This window comes from Carassius gibelio, chromosome B13 (genome assembly GCF_023724105.1).
Source record: "Carassius gibelio isolate Cgi1373 ecotype wild population from Czech Republic chromosome B13, carGib1.2-hapl.c, whole genome shotgun sequence".
Classification (NCBI taxonomy): Eukaryota; Metazoa; Chordata; class Actinopteri; order Cypriniformes; family Cyprinidae; genus Carassius; species Carassius gibelio.
Window position 1 is genome coordinate 7,049,662 of NC_068408.1, and position 21,319 is coordinate 7,070,980.

The following is a 21,319-nucleotide window of genomic DNA, read 5'->3' on the forward strand; positions in this document are numbered from 1 at the left end:
TGGCATTTTGAAAGCCATCTATTCAGACAAGCTGAATAAACAGCCCCGTCAGCATAACAACAACTTCCTGTAAAGGGTGTTGCTGTAGCGGCCAACACCTTCATGTAGGAGCAGTGAGGTCATTAAGCGCGGTCCATAGAGAACCTTTGTTCTTCCCATGTTCACTAGCCAGCACGAAATGTAAGATTTTTACACATTACGAAATAAATCAGCAAACCTGCTGCCATGACTCTAGGGTGTTGTGGGTGGTTCCCAACAGTGCTGGGTTGATTAATTATTAGGTAACTGGTTAAAAATAAATGATGAGAAGTGTAGTCTGTAACATAATCTAGATGACTCTGTTTAGGTATTCTGACTGCTTTTGGATTACTTTTAGTTTACTTGTAGGGACGCACGATATTATCGGAATCTGCAGATAATGGCTTACAATTTAAACATCGGCATTATTCAAAATATATAATATATAATAATATTCAAAATAGCTCACTTATGCTCAGGGTGTGATAGTGCGTAGATCAGATCAGCAGTGTGGTCATTGTTGAAGGAATTTATGCCTGAATGATTCACTGTTTTGGACCGCCATTTGATTTGATAATGCACGTACAGGACGATGCCTCCAATGTGAGGCTAGAACGTATAGTTTACATGAACAGAAATCACAAACACTTTTTTAAATATACACATTATACCTTTATTCATTAATATGTAAAATATTTTTTTTTCCATTGATTATGAAAATTATATGCAATGTACTCTCATTAAAAAATAACTTTTATAATGTTTATTAGTTCTAACAAATACGTTTTTGTAAAAATAAAATAAAATAACCATAATTAAAAAAAAAATGTTTACAATTTCTGCACAAGAGAGAATTGGTGGTGTTTCAAAACAAACAGAAATATATAATGGCCAAACATATTTGAAAAATATTGGACATCGGGGAAAATCTAATATTGTGCCTATTATACTTAATTTTGACTTAACTTGTTTATAGATTTAAATGAGATTATTGTTTTAAAAAATACTATGAGTAATACTGAATTATTCTGATTCTGCTGACATTCAATGATATGAATATGTTTGATTCAGGCATTATCACAGCATTGAAGTGTTCACACATTATGACCTCCTCACACTCAACGGAAGCCGAGTGGCCGAAGGACACAAAGCCAGTTTCTGTCTGGAAGACACCTACTGCCCTGATGGTAAAAGACTAGTTGTGTTAAATCTTACATGAATGTCATTTGGTTTATGTTGAAGATTGTTTCTATCACTTAAAGGTGCATATGATGTTGCTAAAAAGAACATCATGTTGTGTGGTTAGTGTAATGAAATGTGTTTATGCAGTTTAAGGTTATAAACAAATTATTTTCTACATACCATACATTATTCTTTCTCCTCTATGCCCCGCCTTTCTGAAACGCATCGTTTTTTACAAAGCTCATTGGTCTGAAAAGCGAGGTGTGCTCTGATTGGCCAGCTAGCACGTGCTTTGTGATTTGCCGAATACCTCAAGCGTGTGACGGAAATGTTATGCCCCTTACTATACTGTGATGTGTGTCCCTGTTAGAACACCAGAGCCATTTGTTGCATCCAGTTGGGACATTATTATGGGTTATAATGACAGTGTTTTTACGCGTTGTGTTGCATCGCGCTGTGTAAACCAAACCATGCCTGCATTTGTGATCAGAGAAACGATAAACCATAAGCGCTAATCTACATCAGCGGTTCTTAATTCCAGTCCTCGTGCCCCCAGCTCTGCATATTTTGCATGTCTTTCTGTTAACACACCTGATACAGATAATCAGCTCGTTAGAAGTCCACTCCGTGAATGAACTGTGTTCCCTTTGACATGATCCCTACACAGTGTTCATTGCTCCCTTCTCCCTGAGCAGGGGAAAACTGCGCTGCGCAACGTCTTCACACAAGGACAAATGTGACATCATATACCTCTGTATCTTGCACACTTCAATGCTCTTTGAAGGGAACATATACATTCGCTTCAAACCGGAATAATGGCAGAATATTCTCTGATGTCCACTTTGCAGGGCACTTACGTTCGAATAGAACAAACGTCTGAAGCGATAAGAGAAACATACAAAATGTTCAGAGCAGGGGGGCGCGATTACTAGAATTGAGAACCGGCACGCTACACTGTTCAAAACTCGCATTTGAATCATCAGTGGCAAATCCTTTACATATGTGATCATATTCACAAACTGTGAGTCAGAACAGTCGGCATTGTAGTCTTCTCTCCCAGGATCAGGAAACAGTCCTTCATAAAATGCACTGCACACATCTGAATATTTGGGTTGAACTGTTCTGGATTAGTGTTGTTAATACAACTTATCCACAGATTTCTAGTTATGTCCTCTTTTGGAAGACTAAACAAAATATTTTCACTATCACAATGAAACAGCGTCGACACGACATGGCACTGGCGGCAACAGCGAGAATCAAAGTTACGCTTTCTTTCTTTGCCTGAACATTTGGGCGGCGTTATATAAATCTTCCCACATCATGACATAGACATGTGGGGGCATATTAGAACGAGCCATTTTAGGGCAGGGTGGTTGACTGTTTGAGACTTTAGTCTTCACAACTTTACATATCTTCTTTATGCACCAAGAGCTTGAAAAAGGAAAGGAAATTCTGGCTTTTTTTCCCTCACAATTCTGACTTTTTTCTTGTTTGTGTCAGAATTGTGAGAAAAAAAGCAATAATTGTGAGTTTATATCTTGCAATTCTGACTTTATTTCTCACTATTCTCTGACTTGGTAACTTGCAATTGAGTTTATATCTCACAGTTCTGAGAAAAGAAGTCAGAATTTTGAGATATTCAATACCAATTGTGAAAAATAAAAATAAAATCTAAATTGCCAGGTATAAATTCGCAATTTAGGAGACAAAAGTCAGAATTGCGATTTTGTCATGCAATTCTAAGAAAACTATTCAGAATTGCAAAGTGTGAATCACAATTGCAAAGGAAAAAAAAAGTCAGAATTGTGAGTTCAAAAGTTGCAGTCATCTTTTTAGAAAATTTATTCAGTGGTAAAACAAGCTTCCATAGGTTTACAAGTGCAACTACACATAACTATGTTTTTTTTTTTCAGGACTTCAAAAGCGCTTTTCATGTTACAATTATGGAGATCAAGGTATTTCGGTGGGTTGCTGGGACACTTACCGCCACGATATCGACTGCCAGTGGATAGACATCACTGATATCAGACCTGGAGACTACATCATGCAGGTGACATGATTCAGAACATCTGAACTGTGGAATATGGCAGTCACAGCACAAAACTGTTTTACACAGTATTTTCTCTTTTCAGGATGCAGTTTAGCAACTTTTTCTCTTTCATTAACTTTGGAACGTGTTAATCATCTTAATCACTGTGGGCACTGTGAGCACTTCCTCAGCTGAGCTTCACATATAGGACCAGCCAATCAAAGAGCTGCTTTAAGGGGCCAATCAAGAGGAATTTTATGTATCCCAGTCATAAAATATAGGTTGATGTGAAGCTTTGTTTTAATTATAGTGTACCTTTGTGCCTTGACCATTTTGAAGATTTATTTGCTCGAAATGTCGCCATGATAGATTTGCATTTATTTTAAGGACGTTTGGCAGATGCTAATTACAAACCGGCATCAGGCTGCTGCTATGTATGGCACAGCAGCGAGCCGTGGTGATACTCAAAGGTCAAAGCTCCCATCTCCATGTAGAGCAATAGCAACCGTCCCATGCTAGCCTGTCTGAGCAAAATCGCTTCATAAATGAAACTTCTGTTCTTGATGATTCAAGCAAACCTGTTGCTTTTTCTTTGAGTTGCTTGTCTTTAAATCTACACCCAAAATAACTCAATGCTAAGCATTCCCTGCTGGAGGAGCAAGGCGTGCTGTATTCCCTTCTATTAGACATGGTCAATTAGATTCAGAGGAATTTACGCCCGCCTGTTTTACAGGCACTTTCTCGCTCAAACATATGGTCAGACAGACCCGGAGCTCAACACTCCAGAGTAGAAATTGCAAACTGTCATTAAAAGCAAAAAAAAAAAAAAAAAAAAAGATAAGCGAGACTCACATTTGAATGTGCTCAGAAAATAATTACCTTCGGCAAGAAAAATATTTCCAGAATAAAATAAAAGAACTGTTGTTTCAGCATTTAAAAAGTTATTATGCCTAGTAGGCATTATCACATTAAATTTCCTTAGAATAATGTAGCACAGAGATACTAGTTTGTCCCCATACTCTGCTTAAACAGCATGTTTTCATACTAATAAATGATTATATTGTGACTATATAACTATTTTGGGAGCCTGATTTGGTGGAACCAATTTGTAAAGTAGTCTGATGAGCAATCTGATTGCATAATATTTTCTTACAAGCTCTCCATCCTTCTTGGTTCTGCTTGTGTGCAACTGTGAAACTTTTACAGTGCTACGATTATATGACTCCAAATAACTCAATATTATTGCAGGCAGACATAATAAAACTCTTTGTATTTAATAATGTAATACTGTGTGTGTGTTTGTGTATATATATATATATATATATATATATATATATATATATATTTGCTATTTTATCTTATTATTATTAATGCTATAGTAATTATTATTATAATTTTTTATATTAATTTTATTTTATTTAGATGGTCCTTACGTAGCAAATTGTTTGCAAACCTATGTAAAAAAAAATAATAATGTATTTAAAAAGAGAAGCAGATGCAAAATTTACATTTGAGGTATAATTGAGTTCGATTTTTGGTATAGTAATTCCTGAGGGATCCCAGGGCAACTTATCCTTCTGGGTTGCCTTTCAAACTGACCTCATTACTAAACAATTCTGTTCATTCTCTCTCTCTGTGTGTGTGTGTGTGTGTGTGTGTTGTCAGGTTGAGGTAAATCCATCGCTGGACATGGCTGAATCAGACTTTATGAACAACGTCATGCGTTGTCGATGTAAATATGATGGACACCGAGTGTTTATGTATGGCTGTCATGCAGGTATGATCCCCCTAACAATGAATGAACCATGACATATATGGATGTATACTCAAGCATGTATCTAAATTCTGATAAACTGTTGTTTCACAGGCGATGCATACAGTGCTGAAACTGAGGATTTATTCGAACATCAGCGTCAGATCACCAATAACTTCATTTGAGCCTGGTAAAGAGAGATGAGAGGAGAGGGTGTTCGTTAATGGCTCCCAGGAATGCAGCTAATTGGACAATAAACTGGGTGAAAGATGAGGAGATCTCAGCTGATCTCAGAACAGTCTACCAGTAGCCCTAATAAGTGGACACTACAGTACACCGCTAAACTATTTTCTCTATGGAAATGAATTAACTCTTCCTGATGTTTGGAAATCAAACGAAAGGCTTAGTTCACCTAAAATTAGATTCTGTCACAATTTTTCTTAGTATTTTGTATTTGACTTTTATTTTTAAGTACAGTAACCTACTGGTTGCTTTTTTTCCACCCATTTGCAATGAATAGATACTGGAGCTTATTTAAAGGTCCCGTTTTTTGTGCTTTTTTGAAGCTTTGATTGTGTTTACAGTGTGCAGTATAACGTGTTCATTTTTCGTGTGTAAAAAAAACTCAGTATTTTTCACACAATTCACCTATCTGTATACCGCTGTTTTCACTGTGATAAAAAAAAGCTGATGACTTCCTTGTTCTATAAAGTCCCTCCTACAGAAATACGTAACGAGTTCTGATTGTGCCAGCGGTTCCTGTGTTGTTATTCGACAGCAGCTGAGCGCACGCGGCCCTCCAAGAAACGTGATTGGGTTAGTTTTGAGAAGCAAGTGGGCAGGATTTGTTTTGATAACCTGGCAATCCTGATCTGAACGCACGTGCTGGAGATGTACTTCTAATCACAGAACGCTTTTACTGATGAGATGCGCATGAAAATTGCTTTCAATTTTTTTGCACAGCCCTACCATCTACTTAACAAAGCTAAACAGCGTTGCCCTTTGTGTAATAAGTTATAGAAACTGTTAAACGCACCAACTTAATTAATAAAATACACTTACCGGTTGTGTTCCATAAACAACGCCTTCTCCAGACAAAGATAAAACTGCTCCATCTTTCAAGAATAATCTTTGTGCGAATCCGGCATTAAACTGATAAAGATTGAGGAAGCTGTCCTCAGTAAAATGTGCTGCACTTAGTTTTATGTGTGGATTATAATTTTCGGGAACCGAGTTAAACATAAATTGTAACCATTGATCTCTAAGTACAGCGTCCCTGGGAAGCCCAAACAAAGGTGATTGGACTCTGAGATGAAAATAACCGCATTTCGACGACATGGCGACAAAAGCACTCTTCAAACGCAACTCTTCCTCCTCCTCCATGCGAGCGCAACAAGACCACGCCCCCTTTTTGTGTATTCCTGTGGGCGGAAGTTAGTCAAAACACTGTTTTAGTGACGTCATTACTGCAGGAACTAGAGGGATGTAGTCCAAAAGGGTCGTTCGATGTGGGCGAATTCTGTTAAATAAAATATCTCGCTTGGCATTGAACTTTGAGCTTTAGAATTTTACAGGTATTATTTATACTTTAACAACAACATTACACACTAATTAAAGTTTAAAACGAACACCAAGAACGGGACCTTTAAGACAATGGATATCTGTATGAGGTGGTTTTGTATGAGAAGATTTGGTATTTACTTTTATTATTTATCTATAGTGAATTGTTTGTTATGTTGAAGTTTGATAGTTCCAGTCCTTTTTACTTTCATTTTATTGAAAAGAGTGGATATTATATTCCTCAAAAATTCTCATTCTCATTTCAACTGGCCACTGTTTTCGTAGTAGGCTCTCTTATCGGATTAATGCCCAGAGCTCTGAACAAGGCCCTCTGCTGCACGGGGTTTCACTGGATGTCAAACTAACCGAGCCAGTAAAAGTTTGAAAAGAAATTAAAAGGATTTCTAAGCACACCACTCATTCCAAAGCTCTGGGCATTAATCCGAAAAGAGAGCCTACTACGAAAACAGTGACCACTAAAGGCCAGTTCACACTACACCGTCAGACACAAACCAGCTCTGACAGCCGACCAGTATGTCACTTCTACAGAGCCAGTAAATAAAGCCAGAATCTGTATTTATGGGTGAACTGTTCCTTTAATTATTATCCGTTGAGTAACTAGGACATTGTTTTCAGAAAGTTGGCAGCAGTTGTTGTTGATCACCTGGTTAAAAATAAAACATCATGTAAAATCTGTAGTTCTTGGGACCATGAGACTAGCATTAGAATTTGTTTTTTTGTTTTCATGTACCCATATATTTATTTCTTGACGTTATAGATTAATTATAGAACAAATGTGTCATTATAGAATAAATATATTTGTACAATATTGAATTTTTTGCATTTCTTAACTAATTTGAACTACATTTTACCAAAAGAAAAGAAATAAATCTTAGTAAGTCCTTTTCTGATCTACTTTACCTGACATCAAAATGCAGTTTGTTCACTTTTTCTGTTCATTTATGAGTTTTATATCTAATTTCAATTCTTCTGTTTGAGTTATGCACTTTATTGATGGGTGTCAGTATTCTGGAAGTAATTGGTCATTCACTACCATCATTCAACACACTTCTGTTGGTTTGTTTATTAAATTAATTGTTCAAATATTTATGCATTTTTTCCAATAGACCTTTTTAATAAATTTTCAGTGACTTTCCTGATTCCTACAGGGTAACAATGGCTGTTGTATATGCTGAAGATTAATTTATTTAATACATTGTTAAATGTTCCGGTTGAAAGCTTTATTAGTTTAATAATTCATTGCATTGCTAAACGGTTGACTGCTTGAATATGTTTAACATGTTCAAGGTTTGGAATTTGTTTAGTACTGTATGTACTTGATGCTCTTTTAACATTCAGGAGTATAAAGAAGTACATTGTTACAATGTTGCAAACAGTCATGAAAAGCATTCATAATGTAAAGCAGTGATGCAATGAACATTTGTGGCCCGGAGCTTTAAGTATATTATTAAAGTAGAGAACCTTTTGTGTATAAATAGTGAAAAGAAAAAAAAAAAAATTTTTTTTAGCTGTACTATATCAGTTTTTACTTTTATTATTTTTGCACAGTACGAGACATTGTTTAACAACAGTTATTGTGCATATGATGAACTGAATTTATTCCTACTGTATATCTTAAATCCTTGTGTTATTTATCAAGTGCATCAACACATGTACTTTCCATTTTCACAATATAGTGCTTTTTTAAACCTTTGTAAAATCATAAATATGACTTATTCTCTCCCTGTATTGTATACTTTACTTTCACCATGATAATCTTGAATTATTTCACCTATGCTTTTATTTATAATTCACATGTTACTGTATGCTCTTAGTACTAGTGGTGCATAAATTGATTTCAGTCCATTATAATCCTCAAATCTTTTTTTTTTTTTTTATCTGCAAATCTTTTTTTTTTTTTATATGTAATCTTTGGGTGCCAATTGTGAACTTTTTCTGGGAATTTTACATGGAGAGTTTAAGCTCTTCATTTAATTTGCAGTACTTTCAGGGATGAAATGTGTGTCTTTTCCAGTTTGTTCAAAATAATTTTTAAGATCAGCCAGGACAGATTTAAATGGGCAAAGTAATACCCAAATTATTCTAGAAACTGCAACGTGATGTAAACTCTTGTTTCTGTTTTGTGATGGGTGTTACAGTAGTAAATCAATGCAAACAACTGATCTCAAATGTGAATAAATATCGCTCATCATGTCTCATTTAGCTGCCTGTACTCTGTTTTTATGCTCATTTTGTACCATGATCCATAGCACAGGGACTCCATTAACAATAAATGTGTGTTTGTGAAAGACTTTTCTCTGGGTTTCATTTTTTTTGTACCAGTTTTTGTACCAAATTGATTTAAATCGCTGTTATAAGATATAGTTATACGGTTTCATTTAAAATCTTCCCTGAATGGTCATCTAGTACTGTATAATAGCTTTGGAGAAAGCTTGAGGACATTGTGCACATTTCAGCATGTAAAACTGGAAGCATTGGACACCTCATATCAATGAATTTGTCAATTCTGCACATGGCATAAGGTGACGCATTATATTTGATCCACAGCAGTGTGACATGTTCATGAGAGTATATAGCAGTTCAACAGACATTTTTGTATGGCTTTGTTATGTTCACTGGGAAGGAACCGTTGTATTGCAGAGCAAAGCAATAAAACAAGTAAAGCTTAAGTCAGGAATACATTACGAGCTGTTATATATTCACTTTCAGACTTGTTTATGAAGCCCAAGATATTTTGTTAAATCTTAACTCAATCATTATGAAAGTGTGTCAGGAAAACCTAAGAAGCAGGCCTTACACAAATAATTTGAATTATATTATACAATTACAATTATAGCTCTACACATTTAAATACACTCCTAAATACACTTTTGTGCATCATAATCTTTATGAAAGAGGGAAAACAAATAATGATTGCTGACTTTTGAGAAATGGCGTATTTTTTTTTTTTTTTTTTTTGGTGAAAATGGCTACAGTGATGCTAGTTTTTTTTTTTATGTAGGTGGTATCAATGCACTATCAATAAATATATATCTGTGAAAGCATTTTAAGGTAATTTTACATTCATATGCACGGTTTGACATATAGAGTTGCATTAATGTCTTTTTGAATTCTATTTACTTATTCATAAATATAAATATTGGCTTTTGATATTTTTTATGGGAATCATATTCCGATGACATATTGTCATACTGTGTGCAGGGTTTGTGTTACAGGCGTTTGAGTAAATTTCTTTGGTTCCTCACGGTTCTGCTCTGACATTTATTGCGAACGGCTGAACATATGCATTGCCATGGGAGTATTGCCTGACAATTACAGTTATATATACAGCAGAAAATGAGAGCTGTTAAAAGCGCTGATTATAGGGTGGAATCGGGACCGAGACATTTTTCTGCCCATGCCACAGAGAGAGCCAGGAGGCTTCTTCTGAGAGCTCCACAAACCGACATGCACAGAGGGATTATGGGATAGTACAAGGACCGAATACTCTCAAGATGCACTAAAACTGAATACTGAATACGCTCTAGATGGAACTTCATAAAGCAATGCCATTAGACAGTTTCTGATCTCCATATGTGACTGTTGGTAATCTGACTGACAGTGAGGGATACACTCAATTTAAGAATATTATAAATGTGTGTCTCCATCTAGTGGTCATTGTTTTCAAATTCAAGCTTTTTGACAGCACCTGAGGTCAAGCAGAGATCAGGGAGTGATTCTAAAAAACATTGTGCCGCCACGATACCTGCCGGTGCATTTCTATGCATTTTAAAGCATGCGTTGCTTGGTTGCTTCTGGGATTCCAAAGAATGTACAGATTTACCACACATTTTGAGACATTATAGGAAAAAGATAAATAAATAAATAAACTCTCCCCTAGTACACAAATACACAAGTGTAAAAAGATCAATAGGTGGTCTTTCCTTTAGTCATGCTCTGTCACCTTAAATGTGTCACTGCAACAATATGAAATGACATATTCTCTCCTGCAGGCCTCCAAAAGTCCTATCTCATAACCCTGCTTCATCTCTGAACCTCACTCAGTGAAAGTTAATGGAAACGGCAGCAGTGGAGAGATTTCCCCTTTAACCATCTCTCAAGTGTGAAACTGTTCCCTCTAGGGTCCTGTAGGAACACGTTTTGTATAGGCTGGGCTTAAACTTTGGAAACGTCACACTCTGTCTCCCTCCACTGGCCTGCATAATTGAAAGTGGCTATGCATGAAGATGTAGCCAAGATGGCATATCAATGGCAAATTATATCAAGGGCAGATTTCTTAGAAAAGGGCTTTTCACATTTAACACATGATGTTAAAGGTGAAGTGTGCATTTTCTGATTTCTGATTAAAATGCTTCTTCCTATCTAATGTAAGAGAAAACTTTAAAGAAGCTAGTTATAAAGATTCTGACCAGCCCAACAATGTAATCTTCATGAGTTTGAACCAGTCTGTCCACCAATGGCAGATAAGGAAGCTTACTTCCACCATGCTATTATATATATATATCAGATCCTAAAAATTCAGCTTTGCATCACATAAATAAATGATAATTTAAAGTATAATAAACTTAAAAACAATTATTTTAAATTGTAACAATATATCACAATATTACTTTTTTTTCTGTATTTTTGATCAAATAAATGCAGGCTTGATGAGCAGAAGAAACTTCTTTCAAAAACATTAAAAATAGTAATGTTTCCAAACTTTAGGTCTGTACTGTGTGTGTGTGTGTATATATATATATATATATATATATATATATATAATTTTTTTTTTTTTTACATTTTGAGAAAAAAGTCTGAATTGCAAGATATGTACTGTACAGTCAGAATAGAAAATAATAAAAGAAAAAAAAAATATTTTCTATATTTTTACATCTCACAATTCGGTTTTCTTCTTGCAATTTTGTGTTTATACCTAACAATTCAGACTTTTTTCTCTCTGTTAAAAAAAGGGTAGAATTGTTTTTTATACCACACCATAAATAAAAAAGTAATGTTTCTCACCAATGCAAGTTTATATCTCAGTTCTTAGAATCTCTAATTCAGACTTTTTTTTTTCTACCAACATTGAGAAATAAATGTCATAATTCTGTTTTGTGTTTATGCCATGAATGTAAAAATAATTAAATAAATGCATAATTGTATCTTTATTTTTTTATTTATAAGAAAAAATACAGTTGTGAGTTCTGTCTCACAATTCTGCATTTATATCTCACAGTTCAGAATTTTCTTATAAGTGTGAGAAATCAAATGTCTCAATTGTGAGATATAAACTGAAAATTGCAAGAAAAAAAAAGAATTAGGAAAATAGAACAAAAATAGTTAAAAAAGTACCAATTACCTTTTTTAATAAGGATTGGTGGAAATAAACTGGTATGAAGAAAGGGTTTTTAGAAAAATATACTTTTTGGAATTCTATTTGGTGATGAGGCAAAACACACTTTTAAATGTTGCTTGCCATGGGCTTAATTCGTTCTAAATGTTAATCAAAAGTAATAATTTATAAGGAAACAACAAACAAGGATACCAGCTGAAGCCAGGAAATTAATCCAGGAAGTTTCCTAACTACAGTTTACACAGTCGCCAGACATATGATTTATTGTTATTGCCTCATAATTTCCAGCGGTGATTTTATGATTCAGAGTGATGGCACTATCACTTAAACCATGAGAGGGTGGGGTTTTCTTAGCCCCTCCCCTGCTCTTTGAAGGGGTTGTGAGATCCAGTTGTGTTCTGGCCTGCTGCTGCACTGACCTCTCCCACTCAAAAATAAAACTCTATACCGTACAGCTTTAAAACCCTCCATCCTTACCAAATGGCTTATATCAATATTTTATTGGTGGGATCCTGTCACTTCCCCCACCTGCCTCAGTTCACTCCTGCTGTTTCCTCTTCCCTTCAGTTAACGTGCAATGTGCCCACCTGCCCAAACATATTACAATAACTACACTGAGTACAAACATTATTGTAACTCACAATACCAAAGGTTATTCAGGCCTGAAAAAAATTTGGGCCATCATTGTTATAGTCTCAGCCTCAGATGGCCTGTCCACAGACTATCCAAAATCTGTTCACTGACCATCTTATGCATAATGCACACAAATCACTGGATTTACCATTCGAATGGCATTAAATCTTTAAAAAATATTTTGTGTCTGAACAATTACCCAAGAATAATATAATATAATATAATATAATATAATATAATATAATATAATATAATATAATATAATATAATATAATATAATATAATATAATATAATATAATATAATATAATATAATATAATATAATATAATATATGCATTATTGATACAGATTCTGTGCAATACAGTATTATTATTATTTTTAAATAGCATTTAAAAAAAAAAAAACATTTGCAAATATGTAAAGGGTATCACAAATAATGCATTTTAAATAAAATTACTTTACTAGACTAAAACAAATACATTGCTCAGGCAGTCGTTATCTTTGCTTTAAGGACACTAGGAGCCCAATGGCTACCTATGTTGTTAACAATATAATATAATATAATATAATATAATATAATATAATATAATATAATATAATATAATATAATATAATATAATATAATATAATATAATATAATAAATCAATGAAACAGTTATACAGATTCCATTCAGTACAGTGTTAATTTTTTTGAAATAGATCCACAAATGTTAACATTTATTATGCATTTTCCTAAAATGACTAAAAATAGCCATTGCTCAGGCATTCATCATCATTGCTTTAAGGACACTAGGACCTGCTCTTGAAACCTAAATGTTTAAGATGGGGATGATGCTATGTCTTCCAAGGATATGCGTGCCCTCCTGACCAAGATAAAGCACTATAGCCCTGTGTCTCAATTCATCTTAGGCACTGATAAGCTTAACTGTATGCAAACACTGAGTAAAGTGACACATGGCTTCCTACAGCCTGTATTTACTGCATACTAACTAAACAGTGAGCAGAAACCCTCTGCAGAAAGAAACCCTCTGTGAGCGGAGAGTGGAAAACAGATTGAACAAGTTACTCTCCAGAAGACTGCCCTTCAGTTTAGCAGCTAAATCTAGATCTAAATCTAGCAGCTAGATCTCTGACACTTTTCTACTAGAATTGCTGAAGGAAAAGGTCAGCCAAATACCTTTTGTTCAGAAGTTTTATATTTCTATATAAACTAGAGAAAGAAAATAAATTATAATTATTTTATCATTGAAAAAAAAAATCACATGTAAGGACTAATATCAATTTATTTTTGTCATTTTGCAGATTGTAGATGCTGTGCCTATGGCACAATGACTTGCACTGATTCCTCCATTTTAACCGTGACTTCAAGAATAATTATATTAATGATATCAACCATAATTAACAAGCAGCCATCTGATTAATTATAACCGCTGCAAATCCCACACTCTAATGTGTTCTTAAACAAACAGATATCATGCAGCAAAAAGGCAAATTTATGGCTGATGGAGTGGAATCCATCAAGATCAGGGAAATGTGTAATTAAAGCGAGGTTATGAGAGATGGACTCGAGTTCCCCTCCCTCGCTCCCCTCGCTTCCTCCTGCTGTCTTATTAATCTCCTCTGTCGCTCTGTTGTTCTGATTATGGATGTCATACAGCAATAAAGGGAGTCAAGATCAATAATCCTGAAATTAAAAACGAAAGTGAATTTCCCCAGCAGGCCACACTGCTGCTGTTACGGTGCATGAATATTCACGTAGAGCAAAGCGAAGCAAAATCCACATCTAAAGCTGATAATTCCCTGCAGGCAGGTGGAACCCAGAGGCATCCTCAATCAAAGCAGGCATACTTGTAAACATTGAATTGGAACGTAATTATCAGAGCCATAACAATGTTCTGTCTGGCACTGCTCATATGTAACGGTGATGATTTTGGTTTTTTGCATATGGATTTCTTTATGGGCTTTTATGCATTTTTTATATAGATAGGACAGTTGAGAGAGAGACAGGAAAGCACTGGGAGGAGAGAGGAAATGGGATCAGCAAAGGACCTCGAGATGGGAATCGAACTCGGGTCACCATGAATACAGTTGCGCTGTATGCCGACATACTAACCACCATTATTCTATTCTATTCTATTCTATTCTATTCTATTCTATTCTATTCTATTCTATTCTATTCCATGGAATCCACATGTGAATTTGAAAACTGTTATGCTGACCACTCCTTTCTACTAAAGTTCAGATGTTCTTGCTTGAAGTGATGCATATAAACTCTGAAGCATTTTCAAATCATGCAGCTGTCATTTAAGCAAAAATATTTTAATGTAACTAATTAATGTAATGATGAAAAAATAATGTGGGCTGTTTATGTCTCTTTATGGAGTCAATAGTAAGCATTAATCATTTCGACAATTTTGTTTAGTACACTGCTATTTACAGAGCAAAGTTTTTACTACATTATTACTTTTTTTTTTTAATGCAGTTAATTGATCATTTTATTAATTACAAAGTATTGCTTGATGTGGCTCCAGAATATAGAGCAAAAATGCAAAGAATAAATAATCAGGAACAGCTGGCTGTTTATGGCCTTATTTCAAATCCTGTTTCGTCAGGGAGACATTTTTATTTATTTAATAATCAGTTTAACGTCACTGCTTCTGGCCAAAATGCCAGTTTATAACTCATGATAATGCTTCGATCCCCTGTTTTCTTCACATCAAAATCCACCAACATATTTGTAAACTGTGCTTGATCTGTGCATATTTCTCTACCGTTACAGATTTTACACTGTAGAATTCAATGTTATGGACAGAGGACATATTTTACGAGGAAGCAAAAGTTTGAAGTTAAAAATGTCTTAATAATGGATGTGTTTATTACAAAGATGTAGTTTTTCACTTCACGAGATGGACTGGAGTCGTGTAGATTACTTGCGGATTTTTGTGATGTTTTCATCAGCTGTTTGGACTCTCATTCCAGTGGCACCCATTCAATGAAGTGGATCCATTTCTTTAGATGTAATGCTAAATTTCTACAATTTTCTAAAGATTAAGAAACAAACTCATCTACATCTTGGATGTCGGGGTAAGTACATTTTCAGCTAATTAAAATTTTTGTGTGGGAGTATTAAAGCAATAGTTCTGCTTATTTTTGATTTATTTTTTTACTTTATTTTTTGATTGTACATATACTGAAATGTAAGTTTAAATTTGCAAATGTTTAAGTTTTTAATAGTTCTTGTGGATTCAAAAGTTGCTCTAATGTATAATCACTTCCACTTTAATCCTGGGAAACAACAGAGCATTTTCTACATGCAAATCAGATTTCTGAAAGTAAAATTAGTTGATTTCTTGTTAGTTGGAATAATATGTATACTAGAGACACCATTTAACATGTAACAGGTTAATTGTATGTCCTTGCACTAGAGAATAGTCTGCATTGCAAACGTTTACTGCTCTAAAAAGGTCAGCAAAGGTCTTTGTAGACATTCTTGCTTTCCTACTCATCTTCTGTGAAAGACAGAGATTACAATGATTCATCAATGTCATGGATTCCCTCCTCCAGACATCAAATCCCGTGGTATCCGTACAGTTATCTAGCCTGCTACTGCATCACACTCCCCTTTCCCCGGAGATGGACATCATCCCCGGTTCCTCTCTGAGACCTCTACAAATCGATGGAAAATTAATTTACAGGCATCAGTAGAGAGATGACACGCTAGAAAGTTCTTTACCTCACGCTGACAGCCCGCTTTGTCTAAACACAACAAGTTATGTTTGGACTAGCTGAAGGCGGGTCTATCAGTACGAGTGGCTGTCAGTAATTGCACTGATTTATCTGTTCTGACCCACCCACTTGCTCTACTCCTGCACATTATCGAGTTTTCCAATGTGCACTATATGAAAGGAAAAACATGTTATGACAAATTTTTCACTCTTCTAATGCATTATATAGGCCACTTACACAGCTAAATTTGGTTGTCAGTACATCTTTCAGTCACCTTTATCTGTTCTGTACACACACAGTTCAGTAATTTACAGGATTGACAACCGCATTCTACAATTGAAATAACTCCTGAAATATCCACTCGTTATAAAAATTCTACTCAGTCCATGGAACCAAGCTGGGGTGCGTTTCCTAAAAACAACTATGCTAGCAAGTTCCATCATTACCAATAAAGTTCATGAAATTAAAACTAACTACCATAGTTACTTAATGATGCTTTTGGGAAACACAGCCCTGAACAATATCAATATTGCAATCCAAGAAATTGCAGAGAACAAGGTAAATTCAAGGTCAATTTTTGACTCATTAGACTGTCCAGATCTTGCTATACAAAACCCAGCAAATCAGAACAAGCCACTTACCAAAATTTTGCGGCATGCACTTGTGTGCTTTATTAAATCAATACAATGGATCGCTTTATGAGCTGAGCCCAAACAACAAGCCCAAAGATGTTTAAAAGGTGGAATTGAGTGGACATATAAGTGAGCATGGCAACACTTCAAGAGCACATTCTGTGAAGCAACCTAAGAAACATTAGCAAAACATGAAGGTTTGTTATGCTCAAATAGCATTTAAAAAGCTAATTTTTGTGCATTATGCTTTCTTCCATTTGTAAGTAATAGGAGTGCAGGGCATCTTGGTACATCTAAAGTCTTTGGTTCTGCTCCGTACAAACACAAAATGATAATTTAGTGGATTCTCTTCCGTATTTATATGTGTTTTTTACTCTTGGAACTTTTCAGTGTGTATAGCCTACAGGTACAAATGTTCTACACAGTGCATATGGAAATAGTTAGTTGGATATTTAAATGTGTATCACAGCTGTCTTTCATTTGTATGCGCAGTACAAGAAGTAGGCTTTTGACTTATTTGTGTTGCCAGATCATGCAACAAAAAGTAGTGAAGTAAATAAGAACAAGCCAATAATTAAATTAAATCTAAACACCTAATTTTGGAAATAAGCCACAAACCAAGAAATGTGCACCTGCCTTAACTCCATAAACTGGATTGCTTTATGAGCCAAGTCCAAAGACATAATAAGTGAACATAGCAACACAAAAGCATGCTCTGTAAAGTAGCCTTCCAAATATAAACAAAACACAATGGACCTGCCAGCAGTGGTTTTCTTTAATTTATATTTAAATGCAGTTGTCACTCCTGGATCTTCATAGTGTGTAAGTTTGTGTTAAAGCCAACATTCATATTTAATTTGTGCCCCACCAAAGTACAAAAATAACAAACCTTTTATTGGACAGCAAACAGAAATTCCCACTCCAAATTATTATTATTGTCATTACTATATATTATTATTATATATATATTTTTTGTATTATTATATATTAAAAATATTGCTGTATTAGGATGGTCAGACCACAGAGTTGAACTTTTTGGGATAATTACTCTAGATGGTTTTCTTATAGTATGCATTAGGCTGGAGTATTAATAGGAGAAATGACACATCAGCTTCAGGGCATTTGACACAGGGTTTATCTGTGATTCTGATGTGCTGAGACATCTGGAACATTTCTATCCGTCACCAGCTTGTCTGTGCCATGACTGTGGGGATCACTCTTTGATTTCTCTTATTGATTTGACAGATCCTCAGGCCATGAAGCTCTGGCATGGTGAGCAGAGGCAGAATGATGGACTTGTGTGTTTTTTTTTTTTTTTTTTTTTTTTTTTTTTTTTTTTGCTCAACAAGCAGGATTTCAGGCAATATATGAATGCAACAAACACAGAGAAAAATAATTAGGAAAGTTTGGTAGCTTGTAGGCCGATGCCAGAAAACTTTCTCCATCCATTTATCAAGCGCATGATGGTATAGCACTACCATGATAGATACAGTGTTCAATGGAGCAGATATCCCCCCTGAAATAAAGTATTTGTCAGATTTAGATATAACTAACGGAACACACAGAAGAGGCTGATATGTTAAAGCTCCAGGAGAGCAGGACCAACATGCACCTGTTTTTTAGGGTGGTTTTTAGGGACCTTTAAAGGTACAGGTTGTAAGACCTTCCACTAGAAGGCGCACTACAAAATATTTTACAATCGCGTGGTTTGATGACGCTAAGAAGGAGTGTGGAATGATGGGATTTGTTGTCTTCTACCCAACAATACAGCAAATATAGTTTGACATTAAATTATCAAATGAATTGATTACTGTTTAGTCAGATGATATGAAAACGATTACCACTTGTTCAACAAATATATACACTCGTGTACATTCAAACACAATAATTGGGCATACAAAGTCAATGCAAAGACGCGATCAGACTATGGATCAGACGTGTCCTCGCACGGATCTAGAGATGCGATGCCTCACATTTGGCGTTTATGCCCCATAATACTAATCTTGTTGATCGTTATAATAGCATACATTTTCTGTAAAGATATGAATCAAAACAACTCACCTGTCGAGTAAAACACAAGCGAGATCGGCATCTCCTTCTAGTTGAAGTTTGTCGCAAAGCTCTTTCCATCTAGAAAATGCAACACCGATATGATCCTCGCTCTTTCTCTCCTCTTGTCCCAAACTCTTCTTGGGTCGTTTGGTTGGCCCGTACGCTTACGTTTACAGGAGCTGTCCTTGTCGACAGAACCAGAGGCAGACGGTAAACAGTAATTATGTTCCATAAATAAGTAACACAATCCACCATAATACGTGCAAGAAGAAGTAACTAAGGAACTGCTTGAAGCAAGCTAGTGGTTTGCTGGATGCTAGACACTACTTCCGCATTTGTCCAGGACACTGTTGTCATGTGGTTTCTACGTCAGTAAAAGCGGTAACAAAGGGGAACTAACATCATTGACAGGCGACTGCACTGCCCCGTGTCACTGTTTAGAACGGGAATTTTCTCATGATTTACAAGTAGCTTAAAACATTAGAGATATTGTTAGTAATCAGATGGACAACATATATAACACTAGTCTAGTAGTTTTTGGATTTTTTATTGCAAATATCTTACAATTGTACCTTTAAGGTGAAAGAACACAGGGTTTTTGTTGTTAAAGGGGGGGGGGGGGGGGGGGTTCTCACGAGTGCCAGTAGGCTTTTGCGTTGAGAGCGTCTGGAAGCTGTGACATTACCGTGAGGAAAAAAACATAATCCAAAACAAACCATGGCTGACAGTCGGATTCAGCGTATATTTATGGTCCAGAATCAGATCCAGAGGCTGAAATTTAGCAACGACGTCTCAATGTGGTATGTATTGAAACTGTATATATTTGCTTAGCGGTTTTGGAAAATGACTAAGTTCCACTTTATGTCGTCTTTTTTAATTTTTTTTTAAGGTGTACATGTGGAAAGTGCAGTTTGATGCCAACATCGCATGTTGTTTACTTGATGTGCTTACGCGCCGATAGCTGAGTTAACAACACAGAGATATTTGAAGCAGTTTTACTCACCGCCTGCGGTTCCAACACACGATCGTGACCCTTTTTCGTTGGGACTGCATTATCCTTAAGAAATAAACGATATGAAAATCGAAAATCGAAAATCAGGACATAATGCCGGGTTTAACAAATATGTAAAAAATATATATTTACAAAAGCTTTAAGTTAACAACAACAAAAAAAAAAGGTACAAAAAATTACAAAAACTAAATTAAAAACTAAAACTTAATAAAAACGAAAATGCACAAACAAAACAAAATTACTAATATTTTGACTAAAATAAAAAATCTAATTCAAATTATTAACAAAAACTTATATAAAACAACACTGGTTTCAAGTCCTTAAAAAAAACAAACAAAAAAAAAAAAACTTTGCAACTGAACTTGACAGTGAGAGATCACAATGAAATTTTAGTGTAATGTATAAAAACAAGAAAGAGACCAGTTACCTTTATCCATATAACTTAATTTTCAAAAATACAAGGTTTTTATTTTATTTTTATTTTTTTATTTTTTTGACAGTTGCATTAAAAATCCAGTGGCACATCCCCCTTGTCAATTTGAATGGACGCTTCTGCAGAAAACATAATTGATTTCTTACATATTAAAATAAAAATTGTCTGCATTTAATATCTTGATACATTAAGAGTACAGAGAATAGCAAAAATTTTATTTGGTTTTGTAAGATTTTGAGAATTTGTTGAGAAATTTTTATGACTTTAGATTGAAGACTTTAATATTTTGGCAAATCTAAGCACAGCTGAGACATTGTTGAGATTCTGAAATTTAGTGATTTGATATTTGTCTTTTATTTATGAAAAATACTCTTCAGCATTTGCTACTTTGAATCAAAGGTTCACTTATCTGAAAATATTATTTTGCAGCACTGTCATATATTAAAATAATGCACAGGGGGAGTGTGTTGTTTCGATGTAGCTCCATCCCTCTGCTGGATACCACAAGAGAGCTCATTCAAAACTGTATATTCCCCTTATTTCCTGAGATCAGCTATAAAGAACAAACACTATTAAGCTCCAGATCAATATAGGGGACATCACCTCTGTTATCACACAGCAAAGTAGATTTATGCTCCATGCCATTGGAAAATAAATCACATATTCATACTTTAAATTAAAACAGTGAATGATGGTGTTTAGACAGAGAGAGTGAAAAAATGGGCATACAAGCAGATTAAATATTAATGCTACAGACAGGAATGAGTATTAAAAACAGGTCTTATTCCATTTTTGGAGTTTTTTCCCCCCCATTTGGCTATTAAAGGGCATTTTTCATATAAGAGGAAGGTCCAGTTTAGAGTGCTTTACTTGCTGAAATCCTATAAAATAAGAATCTAATCAGTGCATTTATATTTAGTAGACTAAAAGTC

General features: G+C 35.0%; 1 protein-coding gene across 2 annotated transcripts in view; it reads left to right on the forward strand.

Annotated features, from left to right (window-relative positions):
- The window catches only part of loxl4 (lysyl oxidase-like 4), a 35,354-nt gene extending 26,501 nt beyond the window's left edge, over positions 1 to 8,853 (forward strand). For both annotated transcript variants that reach the window (XM_052572297.1, XM_052572298.1), the window contains 4 exons: positions 1,090 to 1,205; positions 3,114 to 3,250; positions 4,895 to 5,006; positions 5,097 to 8,853. In XM_052572297.1, the coding sequence (XP_052428257.1) occupies positions 1,090 to 1,205; positions 3,114 to 3,250; positions 4,895 to 5,006; positions 5,097 to 5,167 (436 nt within the window). In that variant the 3' untranslated portion in view covers positions 5,168 to 8,853. The remainder of the gene's footprint in view (positions 1 to 1,089; positions 1,206 to 3,113; positions 3,251 to 4,894; positions 5,007 to 5,096) is intronic.
- Positions 8,854 to 21,319: the final 12,466 nt, after the last annotated feature.